The following is a 22,760-nucleotide window of genomic DNA, read 5'->3' on the forward strand; positions in this document are numbered from 1 at the left end:
GCCCGGGGTGTCCTCCTCATAAAATGTTCACCCAGGCCCTCTTCCCATTTCTTAAGCAGCTTCTTTTCATTTTTTGGTCTCACATTCCTCCCCTGTTGAATGACAAGAATGGAGATTTTCCAGGGCCTTTCCTCATCCTAAAAATACTATAAATATTATCAAATAATTATGAAGAGGTTATTCTGTGCAGGGTTTAAAGCTGAGCTTTGTGGGAGATTAAACTTTGATCAACAGGCATTTAGGACATTACAGTTAGCACCACCAGCAATTCTCATGGCATTACTTGGCACAGTCCCCCATCCCTTAGCAGCCTGAGCATCACCTGGCGACTTGTTAAAGTGTATATGATTGCCCCCCTGCCAGAACTGCTGCATACAAAAGCTCTGGAGAAGGGACCTCAGCAATCTATGATTTAACAAGGGCTCCAGGTGATTCTGAGGAACGCTAAATGCTGAGAACCACTGGTTCAGAATACAGTAATTCTTCATACATTGTCTCACAACAAACTAGTAACATGCTTTATCTCTGAGATCATGTTTCTTTGGTGCTGAGCACTTTTTTATCTCATTTAAGTTTCAACACCTGTGAGGTCTGGGAGCTTGCTCATTCAGCTTCAGCCGCACTGGCATCCCTTCACTGAAGAGTCCAGCTGCTTCTGTTCTGTGGGGCATCTTTATCTGGTCATGCCTACTTATCTTTTAGGGCTGAGGCTAAGTATGCTCTCTCCAAGGAGGCCTTCCCTGATGCTTCTAGGCTCGGTTAGCTCCCACTAGGAAAATTTATTATAATAGATTGGTTATATGTGGAATTTTCTGATTAATATTAGTGTCCACTATTAACTCGTAAGTTACATGAATCAGGGCCCCTGTCTGTCTTAATCTCCAGTGTATTCCCAGTACCTAGCACAGTGCTGATCACATACAAAGTACTCAAGAAATATTTGCTGAAGGAATGAATGTGAGCGTATGAATCAAGGAATCCCTTTTCACTAAGGAGGAAACTGAGGCACAAATAAATTAAGTAACTTTCTGGAGATCACCCCACTTAAAAGCACTCAGCCAGGACACCAAACTACAGGCTTTTACCCACTATGCTCATTGCCTATCCAGTTTTGTTAAAGAAAATAAAGTTCTGAGAACTAAAATGACTTACCTAAAGTCATATAGCTTGTAAGTAATAGAATCAGGATTAAAATCCATATTTTCTAACATTTATATGCTTCTATGCCTTGTCCAGCCTCCAGGAGCTTTCAGCCAATGGATGGAGACGAAGTATATATAGGAGAAATTAAATTCATGGTAAAGGAAATTCAATGGGAAGTATCTATAGGGCCTGGCATCATGCCCGGTACATTGTAGATCTTCAGTAAATGTTCACTAAGCAATTAATGATTATAGCTCTTCCCTCTGGAGAATTGACACCATGCCTACAACACTGAACATGTATGCACATACAAAGTGAGGCCTGGACCACCCAGGGATCCTGTCAAATGCAGATGTGTGAGACCTTGACCCAAATGATTGGAATCTGTGGATGTGGGTTTTCTTGAAAATCTGCATTTTCACCTGTCTCCTTTGGTGATGCCCATGATCCCTAAAGTCTGAGAAACACTTCATTACAATAACCAACCAGACAGATATTGGTAACCCACCATGCACAGAGAAAATGCTGCTGGAGATATAATGAACATTGCTCTAGGTCACACACTAACAAGCATCAGTGGCAGTAAGGAGTTGAAGATAATTGTGACTCCAAAAGCCTGAGTTCTTTTCACAGTGACTGTGGAAGGAAGAATGAGGAAGGAAAAGAGGGTAGATGAAATGGAAGAGTGTGAGGGAAAGGAGGACGAGAAAGGGAGAGAGAGAGGGGAAAAGGAGAGAGGAAGGCCAAATGATGGATAAAGAAAACAGTTCATTGAGAAGGGAAAGAGCCCTCAGGCTGGGGTTGTCAAATAATCCTTGCTGAAAGACCTAGGAACTGGATGGAGGCTTATGAGCTCCTTTTCTTCTGTTTATCTCATCATATTCATTCATTATGGCCAAAGATCTGCCTTCCAAACACAGGCTTCTTGAACCAGTGAGGCTGCTTACATTTTTTAAAAGTCTATTTATTAAATATGTTGACTACATTTGCTAAAAAGCCACCTTAGAGGGACTCAACACACACCCTCTTAGAGGTGAATAAGTGCCCCTGATAAAAGACCTGAAAGGGCATTCCAGGTTATATTCCTGCTGCTTTTTTCATGTCTGCAGCAAGCTGTGTGCATTTGGAATGCCCTGGGTTGAGGGCTAATAAGTGGCCTAAAGATCAGAAATAGTCCTTTGGAATCACACAGATCATTTTACACACAGTGTCAGGTAATTATGAAAATCCAAAGCTACCCCCACTTGCCAAGGAAGATGTGAATAAACTTGCTCCACACTGACTTTAATATTGACTTAAACTAACAGCTCAGTTCACTGTTATGTCTTCCTGCTCCCTCATGCAACTAATTGCATCCATGTATTCATTCTGTCTTTCAGCAAGTACTATAGCATGTCTGCTATATGTCAGCACAAATCACTTGCATCATTTGAGCTTCAGAGTCAGGGCTGTAATCTGGCTTTAAAGCCTCCACCAGAATAATCAAAGAAAACCCTATTTTCATTAAATTCTGTTGGCATGGCAACCACCAAGCAACACTGTGGAGAGTGCCTTAAATCCCACAGCAGTCTGTTAGCTAGAGTGAATCTGTGGGGAGTAGGCCATCTATAGAAGCTAAAAATAGGTAACTTACAGCAGGATAGTCCCCCCTCGCCCCAAGTAGGAAGAACACAGTTACTTTTTTGCTCCCTTTGATGGGGTTAAACATAAACCAGATGAGAGGATGAGCTAATTTTCCACTTTGTAGGCTTTTCCAGCTAGTGCCTGAACTAAGAAGGTGGCGACCCAAGGTTTACTACCAGCTTCACTCTCAATTAGCTATGTGAGTTTTGATCCAAGCTTCTCTGGATCCAAGATTTCTCTGGCCTTCAGGCCAGAGCGGGACTGAACTGAGGACTTTTCCAGTATCACAGTCCTAGTTGCTAGTTCAATTAATGCATCTGTCATCTCCTTGATGACTTGGATTGGGTGGCTAGAGGAGAGGACATGGCAAGCAGTCGTGGCAGTGGTGGAGACATTTGTCAATAGGTGATTTGTCCCAAAGTTGTTAGGTGTCATTGCTTCCTATAATACTCTAACAACTGAGATGTATAGAATCCCTACCATGCATGGGCAAAGGGTGATTCTAAGTGGATTTTACATAATATGCCATTTAACCTTCCTAATAAGGCTAGCAGGAAAGTATTACTTGCATCCCCATTTCATAAATGAGGAAACTGAGCAATAAAGAGGCAGCTAGATCATTTTTACAGAGATGATAAATTATATAGCTAGGATTTGAACCCAGGCTACCTAAATTAAGAACATACATGCCTGACTATTATTCCATTCTATCTCCAGTGCCTAAATCCTTGCCTGGCCCCCCGAGTGTCCTCAGAAGCTAAGAAGGTTCTCAGTACTTATTATTCACAAATTTTTAAGACCTTTCCTTTCTTGATAGTTTATAATGTGAAGAAAAAAATCTTTCAGTTATCTCTCCTAAGCAGAATGGTTGTCGGAAAGCTAGAAAATATGTTGCTATGGAATAAAATATACAGAAAAAGGCCCAGTTAAAATATGGAAATTGTTAAATAATTATGTAATTATGTGAAGAATAAATTGTGGAACCGATGCTCTGTCAAAATAGGGACCTAAAATACATAGGCAATTTTATTCTACTATTTTTGGTGAAAGTTACATTTGTTTTTAGAAGCAGAGAAGAAAAAGTGCTTGTAACTACAGGCAAGAGAGCTGAACTTGAAAATAAAATATACATAGATATTTTTCATATATATATATATATAAAGGAAACACATGGTATACTCTAAAACCTGGCTACACTCATAACCCAACAGTACCATATATATCTTTTTAAATGTGTTACCCAAATGAAGGTATTTGAATGTTTGACTAGAGTCATTTTTACCTTTTTTTGGCTATAGAAATAATTCTTCTAATTGGAAAGAAAGAATCTCCTTCCCTAACCGTAGGTTACACTAGCAGATATATTTTACTAAGCGGATCATAGCTAAGATTTTAAGTGAGTTAAAAATGTAACTTGTTTTGAATGTTATTATAATTACCAGGTGAAAATAGTCTACCTTCCAGTTTAATTCTTCTTTAAAAATAAGTTGTTAGATCATTTCAAACTTTTTATTGGAAACTCATTACATAACAAGTCTTATCAAAGGTCTAATTTCTGATGAACTTTCACAACTAGACATACCTATGAAACCCACATCCAGATCAAGAAACAAAGCAATTACCTGTTTCCTAGAACATGGCTTTGTATTCCTGTCATATTTATCCCCCTTCCCTAAGAGTCCCATCATCCTGACTTTTGTTTTGTTTTTTTTTTTTGTAGTTTTTGGCCGGGGCTGGGTCTGAACCCGCCACCTCCGGCATATGGGGCCGGCGCCCTACCTCTTTGAGCCACAGGTGCCACCCCCATCATCTTGACTTCTAACAGCATGGATTAGACTTGCCTCTGTGTCTCAGACAAGTGCAATCCTATTGTGTCTGCCTTTTGGTCAATATTGTGTTTGTGAGTTTCTCTCAACTGCCATATTGTTGAGTGTAGTTGTGGTTTGTTCATTCTCATTGCTGCATAATATTTTGTCAGGTGAATATGTTCCATTTATTTATACGTCATACTGATGGTGAGCATTTGGGTAATTTCCAATTTAGGGGGTTGTTGGAAAAGACAATATGAACATTCTAGTGAGATACTGAGTCCACAAACGGACAATGGCCAGATCACATAGATAAAAAGACCCTCAAAATCTGCAGCAATCAGCACAGGAAGCATGGCCCCCAGATGACCAATACCTGATCTTTACTGCCAGTTTCTCTTAATTTTTGGCCCTACTTCTACCTTAGGATCAGCCAAATATACTCTTCTAACCAGTCAGATAGGACAGTTCACTTCTGCTTAGTCCACCTGCAGCTGCCTTGTGCCAGCAACCTCCACTTGAGGCTTACTTGAATCCTTGTCTTTTTTCTAACCATAAGCTTTCCCACTCCTCTGCCTGCCTTGAGTCTTTGCCAAATGCAAGTGACAGTGGCTGACTCCCTTGCCAGAGAAAGCTCTGAATAAATAGCCTTTGCCTTTTGTAATTTGCATGATCCTCATTGATTTTCCATATTAAGATATGTCTTTTGTGAGCATGTGTGCACATTTCTGTGAGATATATATATATATATATATATATATCCACACACACACCTAGGAGTGAAATAGCTAGGTCATAGAGCACGTGTATATTTAACTTTACTAGACATTACCTAATAGTATTTAAAACTTTTATACCAATTTACAAACCTACCAGCAATTCATAAAAATTCCAAATACTGCCCAATCTCTCCAACTCTTGGAGTTTTCTGACTTTAATTTAGCATTGTGATATATGAGTAGTGGTATCAAAAAAGCACCTATTTGGCTGGCTAAAGGAACGATAAAACAAAATCTTTTCTCACCTTGACTCTTTGTGTAGTTTGATGTTATTTTAAATAGCGTATTGAAAAATGTAATTTTCTGTTTGTTTGCAGATTACGTATAGAGCTGATTTTAAAATAATGGCCCTGTATTCAACATTGTAGATTCAATTATGAGTGAAAATATAATTTGTAGATTCTTTTGGATTTTTCTTGACATGTATTCATGATATCTATAAATAATGACAGTTTTATTTCTTTCTTTCATATCTTTTTTTAAAAAAATACTGCAATGGCTAGGACCTTCAATAAAATGCTGAATATATGTATTAATAGCTGGCTTTCTATCTCTTTTGCAATCTTAGAAGGAAATTTTTCAGTATTTCAACATTGGATATATTGTTTTCTATTGAGTTTTTGTAATATTCTTTACTTGTTTAAGAAGTTGTGTTTTTTTTTTTGGTTTGCCACAAGTTTTGAAAATATACAATAGACAGGGCTAGGAGAAATTTTATCAAATTATTTCTCAGCTTCTGTGAAGATGTTCATGTAACCATTCCCCTTTTTATGTTAATGTGGTTGTGTTAATTTCTAAATGTTGAACCAATCTTGCATTTCTAGAATAAATTCAATTTCTTTAGCATTAGATTCAATTAATTCAATTAATTGATGGGTCTATAATTTTCTTTCTTACAATGTATTTATCAGGTTTGGAATTATAGTTATACTAGTCTCATAAAGGGGGCATGAGGAAAACAGTTCTCTCTTTTGTTTTGGGAAGAATTTATCCAAGATTGGTGCTATTTCTCCCTTAAATTTGTATAATAATGTACCAGTAAAGCCATGTAAGCCTAGACTTTTCTGTGGGGGAGATTTTTAAATAACGAACTAAATATGTTTAATAGATATTGACCTATTCAGATTTTCTACTTCTCACAGTTCAAATAAATAGTATTTTTCTAGGAATTTATCTTTGTCAAACTTGAATTGTCAAATTAACTAATATTAAAATGTTTATAATATTATTTTATTATCTTTCTTATGTCTGTAGGATCTGCATTACTGTTCTGTCTTTTTTTTTTATTATTAATTTGTGCCGTCTCTTCTTTTGCCTGAGAAGTCTTGAGATGGGCTTCTACGTTTTATTAATCTTTACAAATACTCAATTGTTGCTATTCTGGTATGATTAATTACATGTCTATTTTGCCTTTCACTGATTTCTTTTACCCTTATTTTCCTTTCCTCTACTTCCTTTAAACTTAATTTGCTTGTTATTTTTTAGCTTCTTGAGACTGAGACTTAAATGATTATTTTTAGTTTTTTTTCTTTTTCACTACATGCATTTAAAACAATATATTTCCTTTTATGCATGCTCAGTAAAAGCTTTGTTACGTTGTGTGTTCCTTACGATTTAGTCAAAAGTTTTCTAATTTTCATTTTTCTTTCTTTCTTTATTGTTTTGTTTGAAATTTTATTGTTTAATTGTCAAGCAGTTAGCATTATTCTAGTAATAATTTTGTTATTTTTCTTCCTTTATGATATTCTAGAAAGAAAGAAACCATGCTGTCAATGATTGATTCTACTTTTTTCCAAATTTGTGAGTCTCTCTTTGTGATTTGGTAAAAGATCCATTTGTACTTGAAAAGAAGACAAATTCCATCATTGTTTGATGCAGTATTCTATATAAATTGATTAAGTCAAGTCTGTCAATTAAGTTGTTTTTACAGATTTTTTGCTAGACTATTTTTTGAAGTGTGCTGAAAATTTTCATTGTGAATGTGGATTTATTCATTGCTTCTTTTAATTCTGTTTATTTTTTATTATTTATCTTAGTTTGGGCTGCTATTATGAAATATCATCAACTGGGTAACTTTCAAACAACAGATATTTAAATTGTTCCAGAGGTTGGGAAGTCCAAGATCAAGACACCCTCAGACCTGGTGTATGATGAAGCCCTGATTCCTCCTAAATGACATCATCTTGCTCTGTCTTCATGTGGTGGAAGGGACAAGCAGTTCTCTGGGGCCTCTTTTAAAAGAGCACTAATCTTGTTAATGAGGAATCTGCTCTGATGATCTAGTCACCTACCTAAGGCTCACCACCTAATACTATTGCATCTGTAATTAGATTTCCATAAATGAATTGATGGGGGCATAAACGTTGAAACTCTAGCAATATTTGAAGCTCTGTTATGGAGTTTATACAAATTTGAGATGTGACATCTTGCTACTGGATTAGCCTTTTTATGATTATGAGATCTCCTTCTTTATGGTATATCCTTTTACAGAGAATATATGTTGTCTGATTTCAGTGCAGATACTCCTCAATTTATGATGTGGTTATGAACTAATAAACCTATAATCATTTGAAAATATTGAAAGTTGAAAATGCATTTAACACATCTAACCTACCAAACATCATAGCTTAGCCTAGCCTGCCTTAAAAGTGCTTAGAACACTTACTGTGTTTCCCCCAAAATGAGACCTATCCCCAAAATGAGCCCTAGCAGGATTTCTATGCATTTGTTAACTATAAGCCCTACCCCGATAATAAGACCTAGTGATGGGCGTGGCTATGCAGTGTATCTGGATAGCCACACCATGCATTCCAGTGTCAGTGGTAAGGAAGACTGGAATACCTTGAATACTTTTATCTGCCTCAGCTCCTTTCTCCAAGCTATTCTAACTTGCGTGGGTGCACATGTGGTAACTGCATCCTATTGTGCACATGCAAATGGCTAGGGGAAAGGAATTCATGCATCATTAGTACCAGCCCCACCAACAAGGTTGGCTCCCCCTGTCAGGTTCCAGAAGAAGATGACTTAACTGTATTTGAATAAATGTAGATTGTTGTATTATACTTAATAAAAATAAGACATCCCCTGAAAATAAGCCCTAGTGTGTCTTCTTGAGAAAAAATAAATATAAGACAGTGTCTTATTTTCAGGGAAACATGGTACATTAGCCTACAATTGTACAAAATTGTCTAACAACACAGTATGCTATAAGTATTGGTTGTTTACCCTCATGATTGTTTGGCTGACTGGGAACTGCAGCTTGCCACCACTGTCAAGACCTGCAAATGTATCTTTCTGCATATTACTAACCCAGGAAAGGATGAAAATTCAAAGACATTTTCCGTTGAACTCATATTGCTTTTGTAACATTGTAAGGTCAAAAAGTTATAAGTCAGATCATTCTAAGTCAGGGAATGTCTATACAAGGACACCATCTTTGAGCCATGTGGTGTTTGCATGGTGTTCTAGTCACCATACAAATACACCATGCAAACACGAAACAGCTGATTTTGTTAAGGTTCTTCAAAGGACAGAACCAATGAGATTTGTATATTTGACTTATCTATAGATATATGAAAGGGGATTTATTAGAGGAATTGGTTGACATGATTAAAAAGGCTCAGAAGTCCCACAATAGGCCATCTGCAAGCTGGAGACCCTCGACATCCCAGTAGTGTGTAGTGTGGCTCTGTCCCAAATCCAAAGCCTCAGACTCCAGCACACTGATGGTGTAATTTCCAGTCTGAGGCTGAAGGACTATAAACTTGGAGGGTCCCTGGTGTAAGTCCTAGAGTCCTAAGGCCTGAATGCTTGGGTTTCTGGTATCGACGAGCAGGTGGAGGAGAACGTCCTAGCTCCAGGAAAAAGAGAAATAAAATCCTTTCTTCTCCTTTATTGTTCTGTCTGGGCCCCCAGACAACTGTAGGATGTCCCCCCACCACCACCATATTGATGGCAGATCTTTCCTACTCAGCTCTGTGACTCACACACCAATTTCCATGGAAATACCTTGCAGACACCCAGAAGTAATGGTTTACTAGTTTTCTAGGTGTTTCTTTTTGTGTGTATGAATTTGTTTTTATTGAGGGACACAGGGTAGGAAATGTCTCTGTGGGGTATGGGATACCCCTCCCTCACAGGGATTGTCCATTCTAATCTTCCTGGGGAGCTTTGGGGAACTTTTTCTTCCTCTTGGAGCTGTTCTTGATGCCTGCAGCCTCTTTGGGCCCACTGCTGACCGCCTCCTCCTTAGAGCAGAATTTCCTCTTTTTTTTAGACACGCTCTTGTTGCCTGCCTCCTCAGCATCACTAACTCCTGTTTCCTCCTCGGGTGAAGTTTTCTTCTTCTTGGGAGGACTTACAATGCCAGTGGCCTCCTCAAGATCACTACTAACCAACTCCTCCTTGGAAAAAGATTTCTTTTTCTTGAGTTTGGAGACAGGGATAGACAGGTGGTCTTCCATTCCATTCCCCTGAGGAACCTCCTGGGGCTTTTGCTTTTGCTCCTTTTGGGGGTTTTCCACTGTATCCTCGCTCTCCTCCTGAGTGCTACTGCTGTTTTCTGAAGAAGGGAAGGCAAGTGCAGCCAGTTGTTTCTTTTCCTTCTTCAAGCATTTCTTCTCCTGTTTCTCCAGTTTCCTAGTGATCTCAGCAGCCGCTTCCTTTGCCTGAACCATTGCTTCCTTCGTGACATCCAGATTCTTGCATGGAATGTCTCCAGTCTCATAGAAGAACAGCCGCTTCCCAAAGCTTCTCCCCAACTATGCTCGTGGGCACCTCAGAAAAGCAATTGATTCATGAGGCAATACTGCATTTGTTTGCCAGGTATCGGGAGATTTGGCCTTTGATCTTAGCAGTTGCTTGGCCAATGAAGGTGGAGTGGAAAATGAGTCCATATTTTGGTGTGTTACCCCTTGTCTTCAGGGCTCTGGAAACTTGGTCCCTTTGCTAGGCTCTGGGAATCACTCAGTCTTTAGGTGTTTCTTAAGCCGGTCAAGTTGATACCTAAAATAAACCATCATAAATACCCCATTTGTCAACTTGGCATTGATACGAATTCCTTTGAACTATACTTATTTTCCAGATAAAGACAATAGCAAGATAACAGTTCTACCTAACACGATACAACATCCTGTACACAGTCAAAAGAACACTAATCCCTTTCCCAGAAAAGGAGGTAAAGTCCTTGGGTGATATTTGCTTTTCTCCTGAAATTTCATAACTATGACATAAAATTAACAATTCTAAAATACTGATACAAAGTCAATATATCTTACGTTACATGATAAGAGAGAAATGAGAACAGATGTTTGCTTAATATATGTACACAAACACATAAACGTATTCTTAACAAAATAGAAAGGAAATACTCCTAATAATTACAGTCCTTTTTTCTGTAACTGGTCATGTGGTCTTAACTGATATTTATAACTCCCTTCTTCTACTAGCTGTTTTGTATTCCCTTTGCCTTCGACAAGTACCTGGTTGTGGTTCTTTAGCTGGTGTGCGGGACCAAAATCTTCATTCTTGGAGGTGGAGGAGGTTTGCGCCATTCATAGTCCTGCCTGGCTTGGGAGATTGTAATTTCACATTGACATTAATCACAGGGCATGACACTACTAAGAGACACCCTAAGAGATCTCCTGTATTCCAGGAATACTCTTCCTTACCTCCATTGTGGAGTAACATGCCACTTTTCCCTGGGTAGTCTGTATCACACAGCCCTGCCAACATTGTTATTTCCTTCTCCGGTCAGTTGACCAAGAGGCACAAGGAGCCCAATGTGGCCAGGTGGCAGTCTAACTTCCAGTTCAAAAGAATCATTGTTTTGTCTCCTGGTGGCAAAATTCCTCCCTCTGGAACTAAGATCTTTAGGCCAGAAGAACATAAAGTCATGGAACAAGAAGCAAATAGACATATTTTGCAAGTGGATCACTAGAGGTAATAGTGAATGGTGCCAATATCATTTCTACCTTTTGATTCCCAGACCCAGGAATCCTGGGTATGGAAGAAAGAGCACCATATGTCAGATGCTGATTTAGGGCATATGCAGCCTTCTGGAGAGTCTTTCCTTAGCCCTGCAAAGTATTGTCACCTGGCAGGTGCTATATTTGCAACGTCAAATGCTATCCCACCATGCTTTCCTGCATCCTGAAGCAAGCCAGCTGCCTCAGGATGCTGAGATGCATGAAGCCTGGTAAGAACAGTGAATTCCATCCGCATGAGTCCATTTCTGCACACCTTTGGCTGTGAAGTGAGTTACTACTTGATCAGAAGCAATGCTACGTTAAATACCATGAGGATCGATAAGGCGTTCTACAAGTCTACAGGCAGTAGTTTTGACAAAAGTATTGTGTGCGGGGAAGAAAATTTCATATGCAGGATAAGTATCTATTTCAGTAAGAAGAAAATGTTGCCCTTTTCAAGATTGAAGCAGTCTAGCATAATCAACCTTCCAACAGGTAGCCAGCTGATGACTCTAGGGAGTGATGTCACATCAGAGTCTCAGCCTTTGTCTCTGCTGCTGGTAGACTGAGCACTTAAGATGGCCACAGGCAGGTTGGCCTTAGTGAATATAAGTCCCTGTTTCTCAGCCCAAACCTAACCTCCATTTCTTCTCTCATGGCCATACTTTGTTCATGACCTCATTGGGCAGTGACGGGGTGGCTGAAAAAATATTCATAGGATGGGTTACCCTGTCCAACTGTGACCTCAGCAGTTGTCTGATGTCAATGCTCTTCCCTATCTTTTGAGCATTCACATCAGACATAAATATATTCACATCTTTTGCCTATTCAGGGAGGTTTTACCATATACCTTACCATCAGATTTCTTTGCCATCACCTTTCCAGTCACATTCCTCCTAAGTCCCTGACCATCCAGCCAAACCATTGGCTACAGCCTGTGAATTGACATATAGTTTAATGTCTGACCATTTCTCCTCCAAGGAAAGTGCACAACTGGGTACACTGCCTGAAGTTCTGCCCACTGAGATTTCCCTTCACCACTGTCTTTCAGGGATGTCCCCAAAAGAGGCTGTAGTGCTACCGCTATCCACTTTCAGGTGGTGCTTGCATATTGTGAAGAACTATCTGGGGTGGTGCCTGTGGCTTGAGGAGTAGGGTGCTGGCCCCATATACCGGAGGTGGTGGGTTTGAACCTGGCCCTGGCAAAAACTGAAAAAAAAAAAAAAAAAAAAAGAGCCATCTGTAAAGCAGGCCCTAGCCTTTTCCTCTTTTGTCATCCTTCAAAGCAATTTTGGAACTCTTTTCCTGGAATGGCCATCAGAGCAATTGTCACACAAGGGCTGATAGTTAATTTTGCCAACTCATCCTAGAAAAAGAGACACATACCTCACTGCTGAATGGGAATGGTCACCTTTGAGGTACTCCCCTTAGGAAGCTATGCACAGATGTCAGTGCCTAGTCCACCCTTCAAAGCACTTTTTTGCACAACTTTGTGGCTTGGTGCATTAAATTACACCCAATTCATGATAGGTAGCTGAGCTGATGGTCCACAGTTGAGTGTTCAGTTTCCACTAAAGACCATTAGCAAACCAAAAGTTGTCTCTCAAAAGTAGAGTAGTTGTTTGTGAATGATCACAGGACCATGCTCCAAATTGGCTAAGAGTCTCCACTGCATCTTATGTATAGGGATGTTCTCAAAGGCTCCAAACGGCATTCTATCTGCCATCATCACCTTAAGTATCATTAGATCAGCTGGATCATGACCCAAGTGGCAGAGCATCTTGCACAGACACATCCTGGGCCTGTGACAGAGCCTTCTGTTCTGGATGCCACACAAAGCTAGCAGCCTTTTGAGTCACTCTTTAGATGAGCCAGAGTAACTATCTAAATGAGAAAAGTGTTGCCTCCCAAATCCAAATATATCCTCTAAGCTCTTGTGCCTTGTTCTTGGTTATATGTGGGGCCAAGTGTAACAACTTATTCTTCACCTTTGAGGTGATATCTTGGCATGCTCCATACCACTGGACTCTTAGGAATTTCACTAAATTAAAAATTCCCTGAATTTTAGTAGAATTTATTTCCTACCCTATGACACACAGTAAATCCAAAATAGTTGCTAGTTCATGCTCACTAGGTCCAATGAGCATAATGTCATCAATGTAATAAACCAACATGATATCTTGTGGAAGGGAAAGGTGATGGAGATCTCTGCAAACTAAATTATGACATAGAGCTCATTAGTTGATATATCCCTGAGGTAGGATAGTGAAGGTGTATTTCTAAACCTTGACAGCTGAAAGCAAACTGCTTCTGATGAGTCTTATTGTGGGCAGATATGGAGAAAATGGCATTTACCAGATCAATAGCCACTTACTAGGAGATGTGTTAATTTGCTCAAACAATGGAACCTCAACTTTCATAGCAACTGCAATTGGATTTGCTACTTGGTTAAGCTTTAAACAATCCATCCAACATCCAACAATACAGGCCTAAAAGGGGAGTGATTGGTGACATGGTGGGAATCAGCACACTTGCATCTTTAAAGTCCTATTTCGTGCTTTGTGCTCTGCTGGCCTAGAGGTCTTTGTGCAGAGGGAGGAATTCTGCCACCAGGAGACACAACATTGATTTCATTAGACTAGAAGTTAGACTTCCACCTGGCCACACTGGGCTGCTTGTGCCTCTGAATCAGCATGGTAAGAAGGTAGTTACCATGTTGGCTGAAGTAATTGATACAGATTACCCAAGGGAAATCAGATTATTTTTCAACCATGAAGGTAGGGAAGAGGATACCCAGAAATCCCTTAGGGTGTCTCTTAATGTTACCATGCCCTGTAATTAAGATCAATGGTAAGTTACCTAAAATCAACCATCACACATGGCATTTTTTGGGTATTTTTTTATTATCTACTTTTCTCTGACTTTATATTTAAGTGTGATTCTTGTTAGCACAATATAGTTGTTGTTTATTCCAATTTGACAGCCATAAGCCTGTACTCTTTTTATTTAGATTAGTTACAATTAATGTAATTACTGACGTAGTTGAGTTTACAAACATATTAAATACATTGTTGCTATTCATTTTTCTATTAGGGTCATCTATTTTATATTTTTATTTTTCTATTTCTCTTTCCTTCTATAGGATTAACCAAACTTTAAAACAATTATTCCATTTATCCCTTCTATTATCTTGTAATCATATATCATTAAAATATTCATGTAGCACTTCTAGATATACAACATACAACCTTGACTTATAACAGCCTAATACAAGTTATAGTTTATGCTATTACCTTTTTCCCATTTTTATATTACATATGTATATGTATATATATATAATTTAAATCTCAGATGACATATGGTTATTGTACAATTAATACTCGTTAATATTTACTAATTTATTGCTCTTTTATTCTTTATTCCAGCATGCTTTTTTTTTTTTTTTTTTTTTTTGCTTGTATTTGAGAACATTTTCCCTCTAGCTAAAGATTTTTGTTGTTGTTGTTGTTGCAATTTTTGGCCGAGACCGGGTTTGAACCCACCACCTCTGATATATGGGGCCAGTGTCCTACTCCAGGGGTTACAGGGGCCACCCTAAGATTTTTTTTTTCACTGGCCAGTCAAGACTTTATTATTTTTAATTCTCTGAAAAATAACATCAGTGTATCAAGTTCAACTGAAGATTTTTTTTAAGACTTGTCAGGTGCCGTAGTGAGAAAGACACCTGAGAAAAAGTTCAATTTCATCTAACTGTGAACGATCAGTTGAGATAACTTACTACCTTTGGATCAGCCTGAAGGTATCTCTTTAATTACTTTTAGTAAAGATCTTATGTCACAAGTTCCTTTAATTTTGTTTGTCTGAAAATATGCTTATTTTCCAGTTAATGTGAAAAGATAATTTCAACTAAAAGATAAGTTAGCAACTATTTGATTGTTAGCTTCCAAAGATTTCATCAATTATCTCCTAACTTTCATTAGGTAGGGGCTGCTGTGGCGTACCATCAAGACTTTTCTTTGAGATCCAAGTGTTACTCCTTCTCTTACTAGGAATGTTGGTCACATTCAATGACTGCTTGATATGAGTGTACAAAGATTCAGCGCACAACTGAAGGGCTTTTGCAGTTCCTGAGTCCTCCAGGGTTTTGGCTGAGACCACTGTTGAAACTGCATCAAACTAACTTCTCTCTGTCTAGTGTTGTTTTCTTTTTTGCCTCACAGGTAATGTTCCTAGTGTCAAGCTCAAATAATTTTCTTCATACAAACCTGTGTGTCTTCCAGCCCCTAAGATTGTTCCTAGTGATTTTCATCCTTTGGTATTCATGAACTTTTGTAGTCATTGAATTAGAGTGTTTTTGTAAACAATAGACCACTATACTAGTGGTAGTATAGAACTTCTGAGGCTAGATATAAATGGCTTTGCAGTTTCACCTTTTTCTCTAGAGTTTCACACCCTAAGAAAAGTGAGCCACCAAATAGTGAGAGCACCCAAACAGCCCCTTGTAGAGGCCAGCGTGGAAAAGAAAAGAAAAGAAGTCCAGCATCAACCTGATAACTTTGTAAAGGAGCCTTTAGAAATAAATTAAATTCTCTCTCTCTTTTAAGACAGTCTCCTTTTGTCACCCTCAGTAGAATGTTGTGGTGTCACAGCTCACAGCAACTTCAAACTCTTAGACTCAAGTGATTCTCTTGCCTCTGCCTCCCAAAGAGCTGGGTCTACAGGTGCCTGAACAATACCCAGCTATTTTTAGTGATGGTGTCTCTCTTTGGCTCAATCTGGTCTCCAAATCCTGAGCTCAAACAATGCAGCCTTGGCCTCCTTTAGATGACTGAAGCCCTAGCTAACATCTGGATGTGATCCATACGAGTCCCTGAGCCAGAATGTACCAGTCAACCTAGAAATGAATTCCTTACCTACAGAAACCATAATTAATAATAAATTGCTTTTTTTGTTTTAATCTGGTGGGATTTGGAGTTGATTTTTTCTGCACAATAGTCGATATAGATTTTGATAATTGAAAATTGGGTATTGCCTTAACAAAAACCTAAAAATATGGTGATATTTCTGAGACAAGTTGGTGGGAAGAGCTGATAGGACAATGAGGAGTTTATTAATGAAGCCTAAATGCTACTTGAGACAGTTAATGAAAACTGGATGGTGCTCAATGAGAAAATGAGGTAAGAAATTAAAGAAAAGTAAAGAAAATGTTATACTAGAAAAAAAAGAATGCTTATAACGGAGTGATGGGAAGCCTATCCATATTGTTGTCTGAAATTGGAATGGAAAATTTTAAATATGCCCAGTGAACTGAAAGAAATCACTAAGATTTCAAGACAGAGAGTGTTAAATGTATCACTAGTCTTCTACTTGCAGCTCATAGTAAAATACAAGAGAGGAGAGATAAGCTAAGGGCAGAACTGTGAAAATTTTAAAAATCCAGGGCATGCTGGGTTTGAAATTAAAATTGTTTCCTATTCCAAGACTTGCAGATGGCAAACAATGCTAAAATTAAGAAATGGCTTTTAAGCATATATCATTCTCAGGAAAAACATAATCTAAAGATGAAGCAGATGGCGTGAATGTAAAATCCTTTGTTAAGAGTGAAGAAAAATCTGAAGCAATGCCTCAGAGAAAAAGTCCTGTAAGAATGTGAGGAATGTGCTTGTAAATCCTCTCTGTTAATAATAAGTCTTCTATCTTGGAGATGTTGCACATCAATGACCCAAGAAGAACTCCAAGGTAAAGAAAGTCTTCTATTATAGTAAATACATTTGGGGGTGTGGCTTTCGTCTAGAGACATTTGTGGGTATGGCTTTTGTATAATTGAGTGAACTCTAATAAGATTCATAGGAGACCAACAACATTTTAAAGAGAATTGTACTAATAGCAATAATACATGAACTAAAAGGGACCAAGATAGTATAAGATAACAAGTAGTCTTTGGACTCCCAAATTTTCTGAGTCAGAAGGAAGGCTGATAAACTACTCAGCTACCATTTGTAGCAGAGGAAAGCTAATTAGAGGTGTAACTGAAGCAAGAGCTCAGTGAGTAGGCCCAGGTGCCATCAAGAACCATTTCTAAGCAGTCATAAGACTGAATTCTAATTAATGGATTTGTGACATGTGCCAAGGTATATTTTAGAATTGATATGTACCAGTGATTCCTGTATGATTCTTCTCATTTTTCTTATTTTTAATGGGGGAAGGTCTATAGTATTTATATTGTCCTTGCCTTACCATTGTAATTTGGGTTATTTGGGGAATATGTCTTTAGTTCAAAGGTGTTCAGATCAAGGAAAACTACTCTAGATGATATATATGAGGAACAACCATCGGGGAACTTTACCTGCATTTGGTCCTAATTAGATGATGCTATCGTAGGCTTCTAGCTAATGTAATGATGTTATATGATGAAACTTTTGAGATCCCTAAGAGGCAGTTTATTTTGCATAGGGGAAGGACATGAATCACTGGAGTCAGAGAGCCAACTAAAGTAGTCAGACTACACCACCCCCTGTTATTTATGCTCTTGGTTAATACCCTTCCACATTGAATCAAGGCTGACCTATGTGGCCAATAGAACACTGGAGTTTAAATGTGTGTCACTTCCTAAGACAGATCATAAAAAGCATTGCAACTTCTTTCTTGATTCCTTAGATCATTCTATGTGGAGGAAGCTAGCTGCCATATCATGAAGACATTTAAATAGCACCATCACAAGGAGCCCTGGGGACAAACAGCAGCCAAACTTGTCAGCCGTGTGACTTAATATCCTTGAAGGTGAATCTTTGAAAACCAGCTGAAGTCAAATTGTTTAATGGCTGCAGGCACAGTCAACATCTGACTACAATCCTATAAAATAGCCTAACCCTAAACTATAACTCAACCAAGCTATTTCTAAAATCCTGTGGTTTCCCCAGGAACCATAGGAGAGAATAAATTATTGATATTAAGCCATTTTGGAGTGATTTGTTGATTTGTTATGAAGCAATATCCGTTAATACACCAGCTCAGATACAATTTCCATTTATATGCACATTAACCTTTTGAGCATTTCTTTTGTTTTTTTAGACAGAGTCTCACTCTGTCATCCTGGTTAGAGTGCCATGGCATCATCATAGCTCACAGCTACCGCAGTCTCTTGTGCTCAAAAGTTCCTCTTGAGAAACACAAAGCCAATCAAACTAAGACATACCCTAACTGTGCAAGTTATCAATTTATTGCCTCTCAAAACCAAATTCAGTATGGGCTCCATAATTATGGTCTAGGCTTTTAATGAGCATTTCTGTTATACAGTGAGAACAGTATTAAGCTTTGTCAACAGTAGGTGCTGGAGGGAAATTGAAGGTAGAAAAAGGAGCTTCTCTTCTTGGTCCAGTTTGTTGCTGTTTTGTTTCTATTTATTCTTGCTGTGCAGACTATCAGCTACAAATATGTGAGAACATCATAGTTTTACACTGTCCCACTGCAAGGGAGCATCTACAATCCCTCAACGAACTTGCAGCTCTGGCTTGGGTCTGGTGACCAGGTTGGGAGCTAGAGGCATTTCAACTCCCTCTTCATGACTATCCATAGGCCTCTTCTCATTTGATTCCCCCAAGGTTGTTTGATGCTGTCCAAAGATTGTGGACCAACTCTGGGCCATGACGCAGTGAACCCTGCCGTTCAGTGGGCAACCTTCTTCAGTGAGGATTGAATGCCAGCCTCTGTGGTAGGACTTCCCTTTCTAATTCCTGTCCTTCATTGTATGTTCCCCTTCAGCCATAGGGTATCTTTTTAAGGTCTTTTTATATGATGAGTAATTTTTCTCTTGCTGCTTTTAAGATTCTCTCTTTGTCTTCTGACAGATTGACTATGATGTATCCAAGCATGGAATTCTTTAAGTTTATCCTACCTGAAGTTTGTTGAGCATCTGGCATGTGCTGATTAATGTTTTTCATTAAATTTGAAAACTTTTTTGCCATTATTTCTTCAAATGCTCTTTTTATCAAGCCCCACTCCTGAGACTATGTGTATGTTGGTATGCTTGATGGTTTGCCATGATTTTCTGTGGGTCTTTGTTTTTCTATATTATTTTAATCTTTTGGGTTCTTAGAAATTTAATTGACTTATTTTCAAGTTCGCTGATATTTCTACCAATTCAAACCAGTTTTTAAGTTCTTCTGGTGACTTAGTCATATCAGTTATTGCATTTTTAAACAGAATTTCTACTTAGCTCTTTTTGTTGTTATTTTCACCTCTTCATTAATATTTTCTATGTGGTAAGGTATCATTCTCCTATTTTCTTTTGTTCTGTGAATGTAGTTTCATTTCATTCTTTGAACATGTAATAGATAATTTAAAGGTTTAGCTAATAAATTCAACATCTGAATTCTTTGATAGTTTCTGTTAGCTTTTTTTTTTTTTCTAAATCAATATATGGGCCCATGTTCTTGTTTCTTTGCATGCCTTATATTTTTTACTGAAAATTGGACATTTTATTCTATTTTTATTTTTAGTTTTGGAGACAGAGTCTCACTATGTTGTCCTCAGTAGAATCCCATAGTTTCACAGTTCACAGCAACCTCAAACTCTTGGGCTTAAGCAATTCTTTTGCCTCAGTCTCTCAAGTAGCTCAGACTACAGGCACCTGCCACACACCTGGCTATTTTTGTTGTTGTTGTAGATGTCAGTTTTATTTGGCAGACCCAGGCCAGTTCCAACTCATCAGCCCCGGTGTATGTGGCCAGTGCCCTAATCACTGAGTGACAAGCAACAAGAGTGAAAATTAGACATTTTAAATAATATTATGTGTCATTTGCAGAAATCTGGACTCCCACAATAATCGTTTTTGTTGTTGTTATTGCTATTTGTTTAGTGACTTTCTTTTACCAATTTTGTAAAGTCTGTATGTTTGTTTTATCACCTGCAGTCACTGAAGTCTCTGCTCAGTTAGCTTAGTGGTCAGTTAATGATGGGCAGACATTTTCTTAAATGTCTTGAACGAATAAGGCTTCCAGCCTTTGCTGTTGTGGTCTGCACATTGGGTCATGTCTTCATTGCTCTTGCAGACAGTTTAAAATGCAGCCTTGCCTACACTTGCACTCAATTTCCACTTGCACGGAGCCTCAAGATCAGCCAGGGGTAAAACCTAGAATCTCCTTAGATTTATGCTAGGAATGTGCCCAGCCTTGGACATGCTCCCAGCCCTAGATATATGTATGCATGACCTACTCTATTTCTAGGTGGTTTTCAAAGGCCCCTATGGATATCTCATTTTATAGTTTCATCCTTTAAGCTCTTATTCAACCTATTCTTAGCCTCAGCTGGTAATGCTGCCTCAGGCAGCTATGATGTTAAAAAAAAAAAAAAAAAGTCATTGTTTGTAACAAATGCCTGACAGCAGTGCTGTTTGCAGAGTGAGGTCAAATAAAGATAAGCCCTAAAAATGAAATTTTTAAACAAGCTGCTATACAAGTCAAACAGTGAAAATTCTCTAGGGATGGAGCTTTGGGGAGTCCCAACTCTTATTGCTTCTTTAGTGGCTGATCCTAAAGTTGTGCTGTTATTGACTTTCAAGACCACTAGGAAGCTGAGGAAAAAGTTATGAGATTAAGGCAAATTAAAGTTCCAGGAGATTCAGTGTTCTTTTAGAAATTTAGCTATTTTTCTTGAGTAATTACTCTTCAGATTGTTGCAAACCTTCAGTTAATTTCCAGAGTTCTAAGAAAAGTTGATTTTTATAGTTTTGGCAATGCTATCATGGCTTTTATGGAGAAGCAGATTTTCAAAGGTCTTTGCCATTTCATAAGTAGATCATGATATTTTTTAAAGTCTCATTTACCATCACATAAAAAAATATAAAATGTTTACCAAGGAGTTTAAAATTTTTGAGCAAATTTAAAATGAAAATTTTAAATGTGCTTTTGAAAGAAATTTAAAAAGACCTAAATAAATGGAAGGATATACCATGTTCATGAATTGGAATATTCAGTATTGTCAAGATGATGTTTCTCCCCAGGTTGATCTATAGATTCTATACAAAATTGAGAGAATGAAATTTTACATGAAAATTAATTGGGTCTGGAATAGTCAAATAATTTTGAAAAGGAATTCATTCAATTGAAAGACTTTAACTTATTTCATGGTTTGCTTTAAAGCTACATATGGTATGGTATTGACAGAAAGATCAATGAAACAGAATGTAGTGTTTAAAAAACTTACGTAGTGCTAATTGATTGTCAACTGCTTGGTTTGGATATGGTTCATTTGTCTTGGTCAAATCTCATGTTTAAATTTGATCTCTAGTGTGGCAGTGTTGAAAGGTGGGGATCTAATTGAAGGTTTGGGGTCATGGGAAGGAATCCCTCATGAATAGACTGATGCCCTCCCTTGGGAGAAGGTGAATTCTCACTGTATTAGTTTAGAACTCTGTATTAAAAGGAGACTAGCACCTCCCCATCTCCCACTTCCTCTTTTGCCATGTGATCTCTGCACATAGCAGCTTCTTTTCACTTTATGCCATGCATGAAAGTAGCCTGAGGTCCTCACCTGATGCAAGTAGACTTTCCAACCATTAGAATCATGGGCCAAATGAACCATTTCTTTATAAATTACCCAGTGTCAGACATTCCTTTATAGCAACACAAAAATGAACTAAGACATCGACGAAAATAGCAACTTAGTTTACTTAGGAAATAGTCAGGGTCTTTCCTCCTCAAAATGGTGTATTAACATCTGTATTCTCACATTAAAAAATAACATTAGACCCTTACTTCATGCAATGTATAAAAATTAACTAATAATGTATCAAAGGATGTTCCTCTTGCCTGACTGCATTTGAGTTAGGAAATCTTTTTTTTTTTTTCCACCTTCAGATTGAAACTGAAAGATTGGTTTTTTCTTAGATCTCAAACCTTCTGGTCATGGGACGACAACTACATCATTGGCTCCCCTGGGTCTCCAGCTTGCCAACTGCAGATCTTGGGACTTGTTACTTACCATGTAAACAAATTCCTTATAATAAATCTCTTCATATATAAATATATATGAACACATGTACATAATTACATTTGTAAGATTGGACAATGAAGTTCCCACACTCATTCTAGAAAAAGTGCTACATACCTCATTGCTGAATATCCTTATGGTCACATTTGAAGTACTCCCCTTGGGAAGCTATGCACCAATGCAAGCACCTAGTCCAACCTTTAAAGCATTTTTTCTAGGATGGTTTCACAAACTTTATTTTCAGACTTTGTATGATGTCATGAGAGCTCTGATGGTTGTTCTATAAAAAGAATTCCAAAATTGACTTGAAGGGTAGATGAGGTACTGGCATCAGTGCATAGCTTCCCAAAGGGAGTACTTTGAAGATGGCCACTGTGATATTCAGCAATGAGGAATGTAGCACTTTTCTAGGATGTGTTCATGAACTTATCTGACCTCATATGTCATGTGTG

General features: G+C 38.1%; 1 protein-coding gene across 1 annotated transcript; it reads right to left on the bottom strand.

Annotated features, from left to right (window-relative positions):
* Positions 1 to 9,459: 9,459 nt before the first annotated feature.
* LOC100952572 (nucleolar protein 56-like) lies at positions 9,460 to 10,248 on the bottom strand. Its single transcript, XM_012801362.2, has 2 exons — positions 10,162 to 10,248; positions 9,460 to 10,053 (listed from the first exon to the last, which is right to left on the bottom strand). Exons 1-2 carry the CDS (start codon positions 10,246 to 10,248, stop codon positions 9,505 to 9,507), a joined length of 636 nt encoding a protein of 211 aa, XP_012656816.2. The 3' UTR covers positions 9,460 to 9,504.
* Between the last annotated feature and the right edge of the window lie 12,512 nt (positions 10,249 to 22,760).

The sequence above is a fragment of the Otolemur garnettii genome, unplaced genomic scaffold (assembly GCF_000181295.1).
Source record: "Otolemur garnettii isolate 467f Iridium unplaced genomic scaffold, OtoGar3 scaffold00008, whole genome shotgun sequence".
NCBI lineage: Eukaryota > Metazoa > Chordata > Mammalia > Primates > Galagidae > Otolemur > Otolemur garnettii.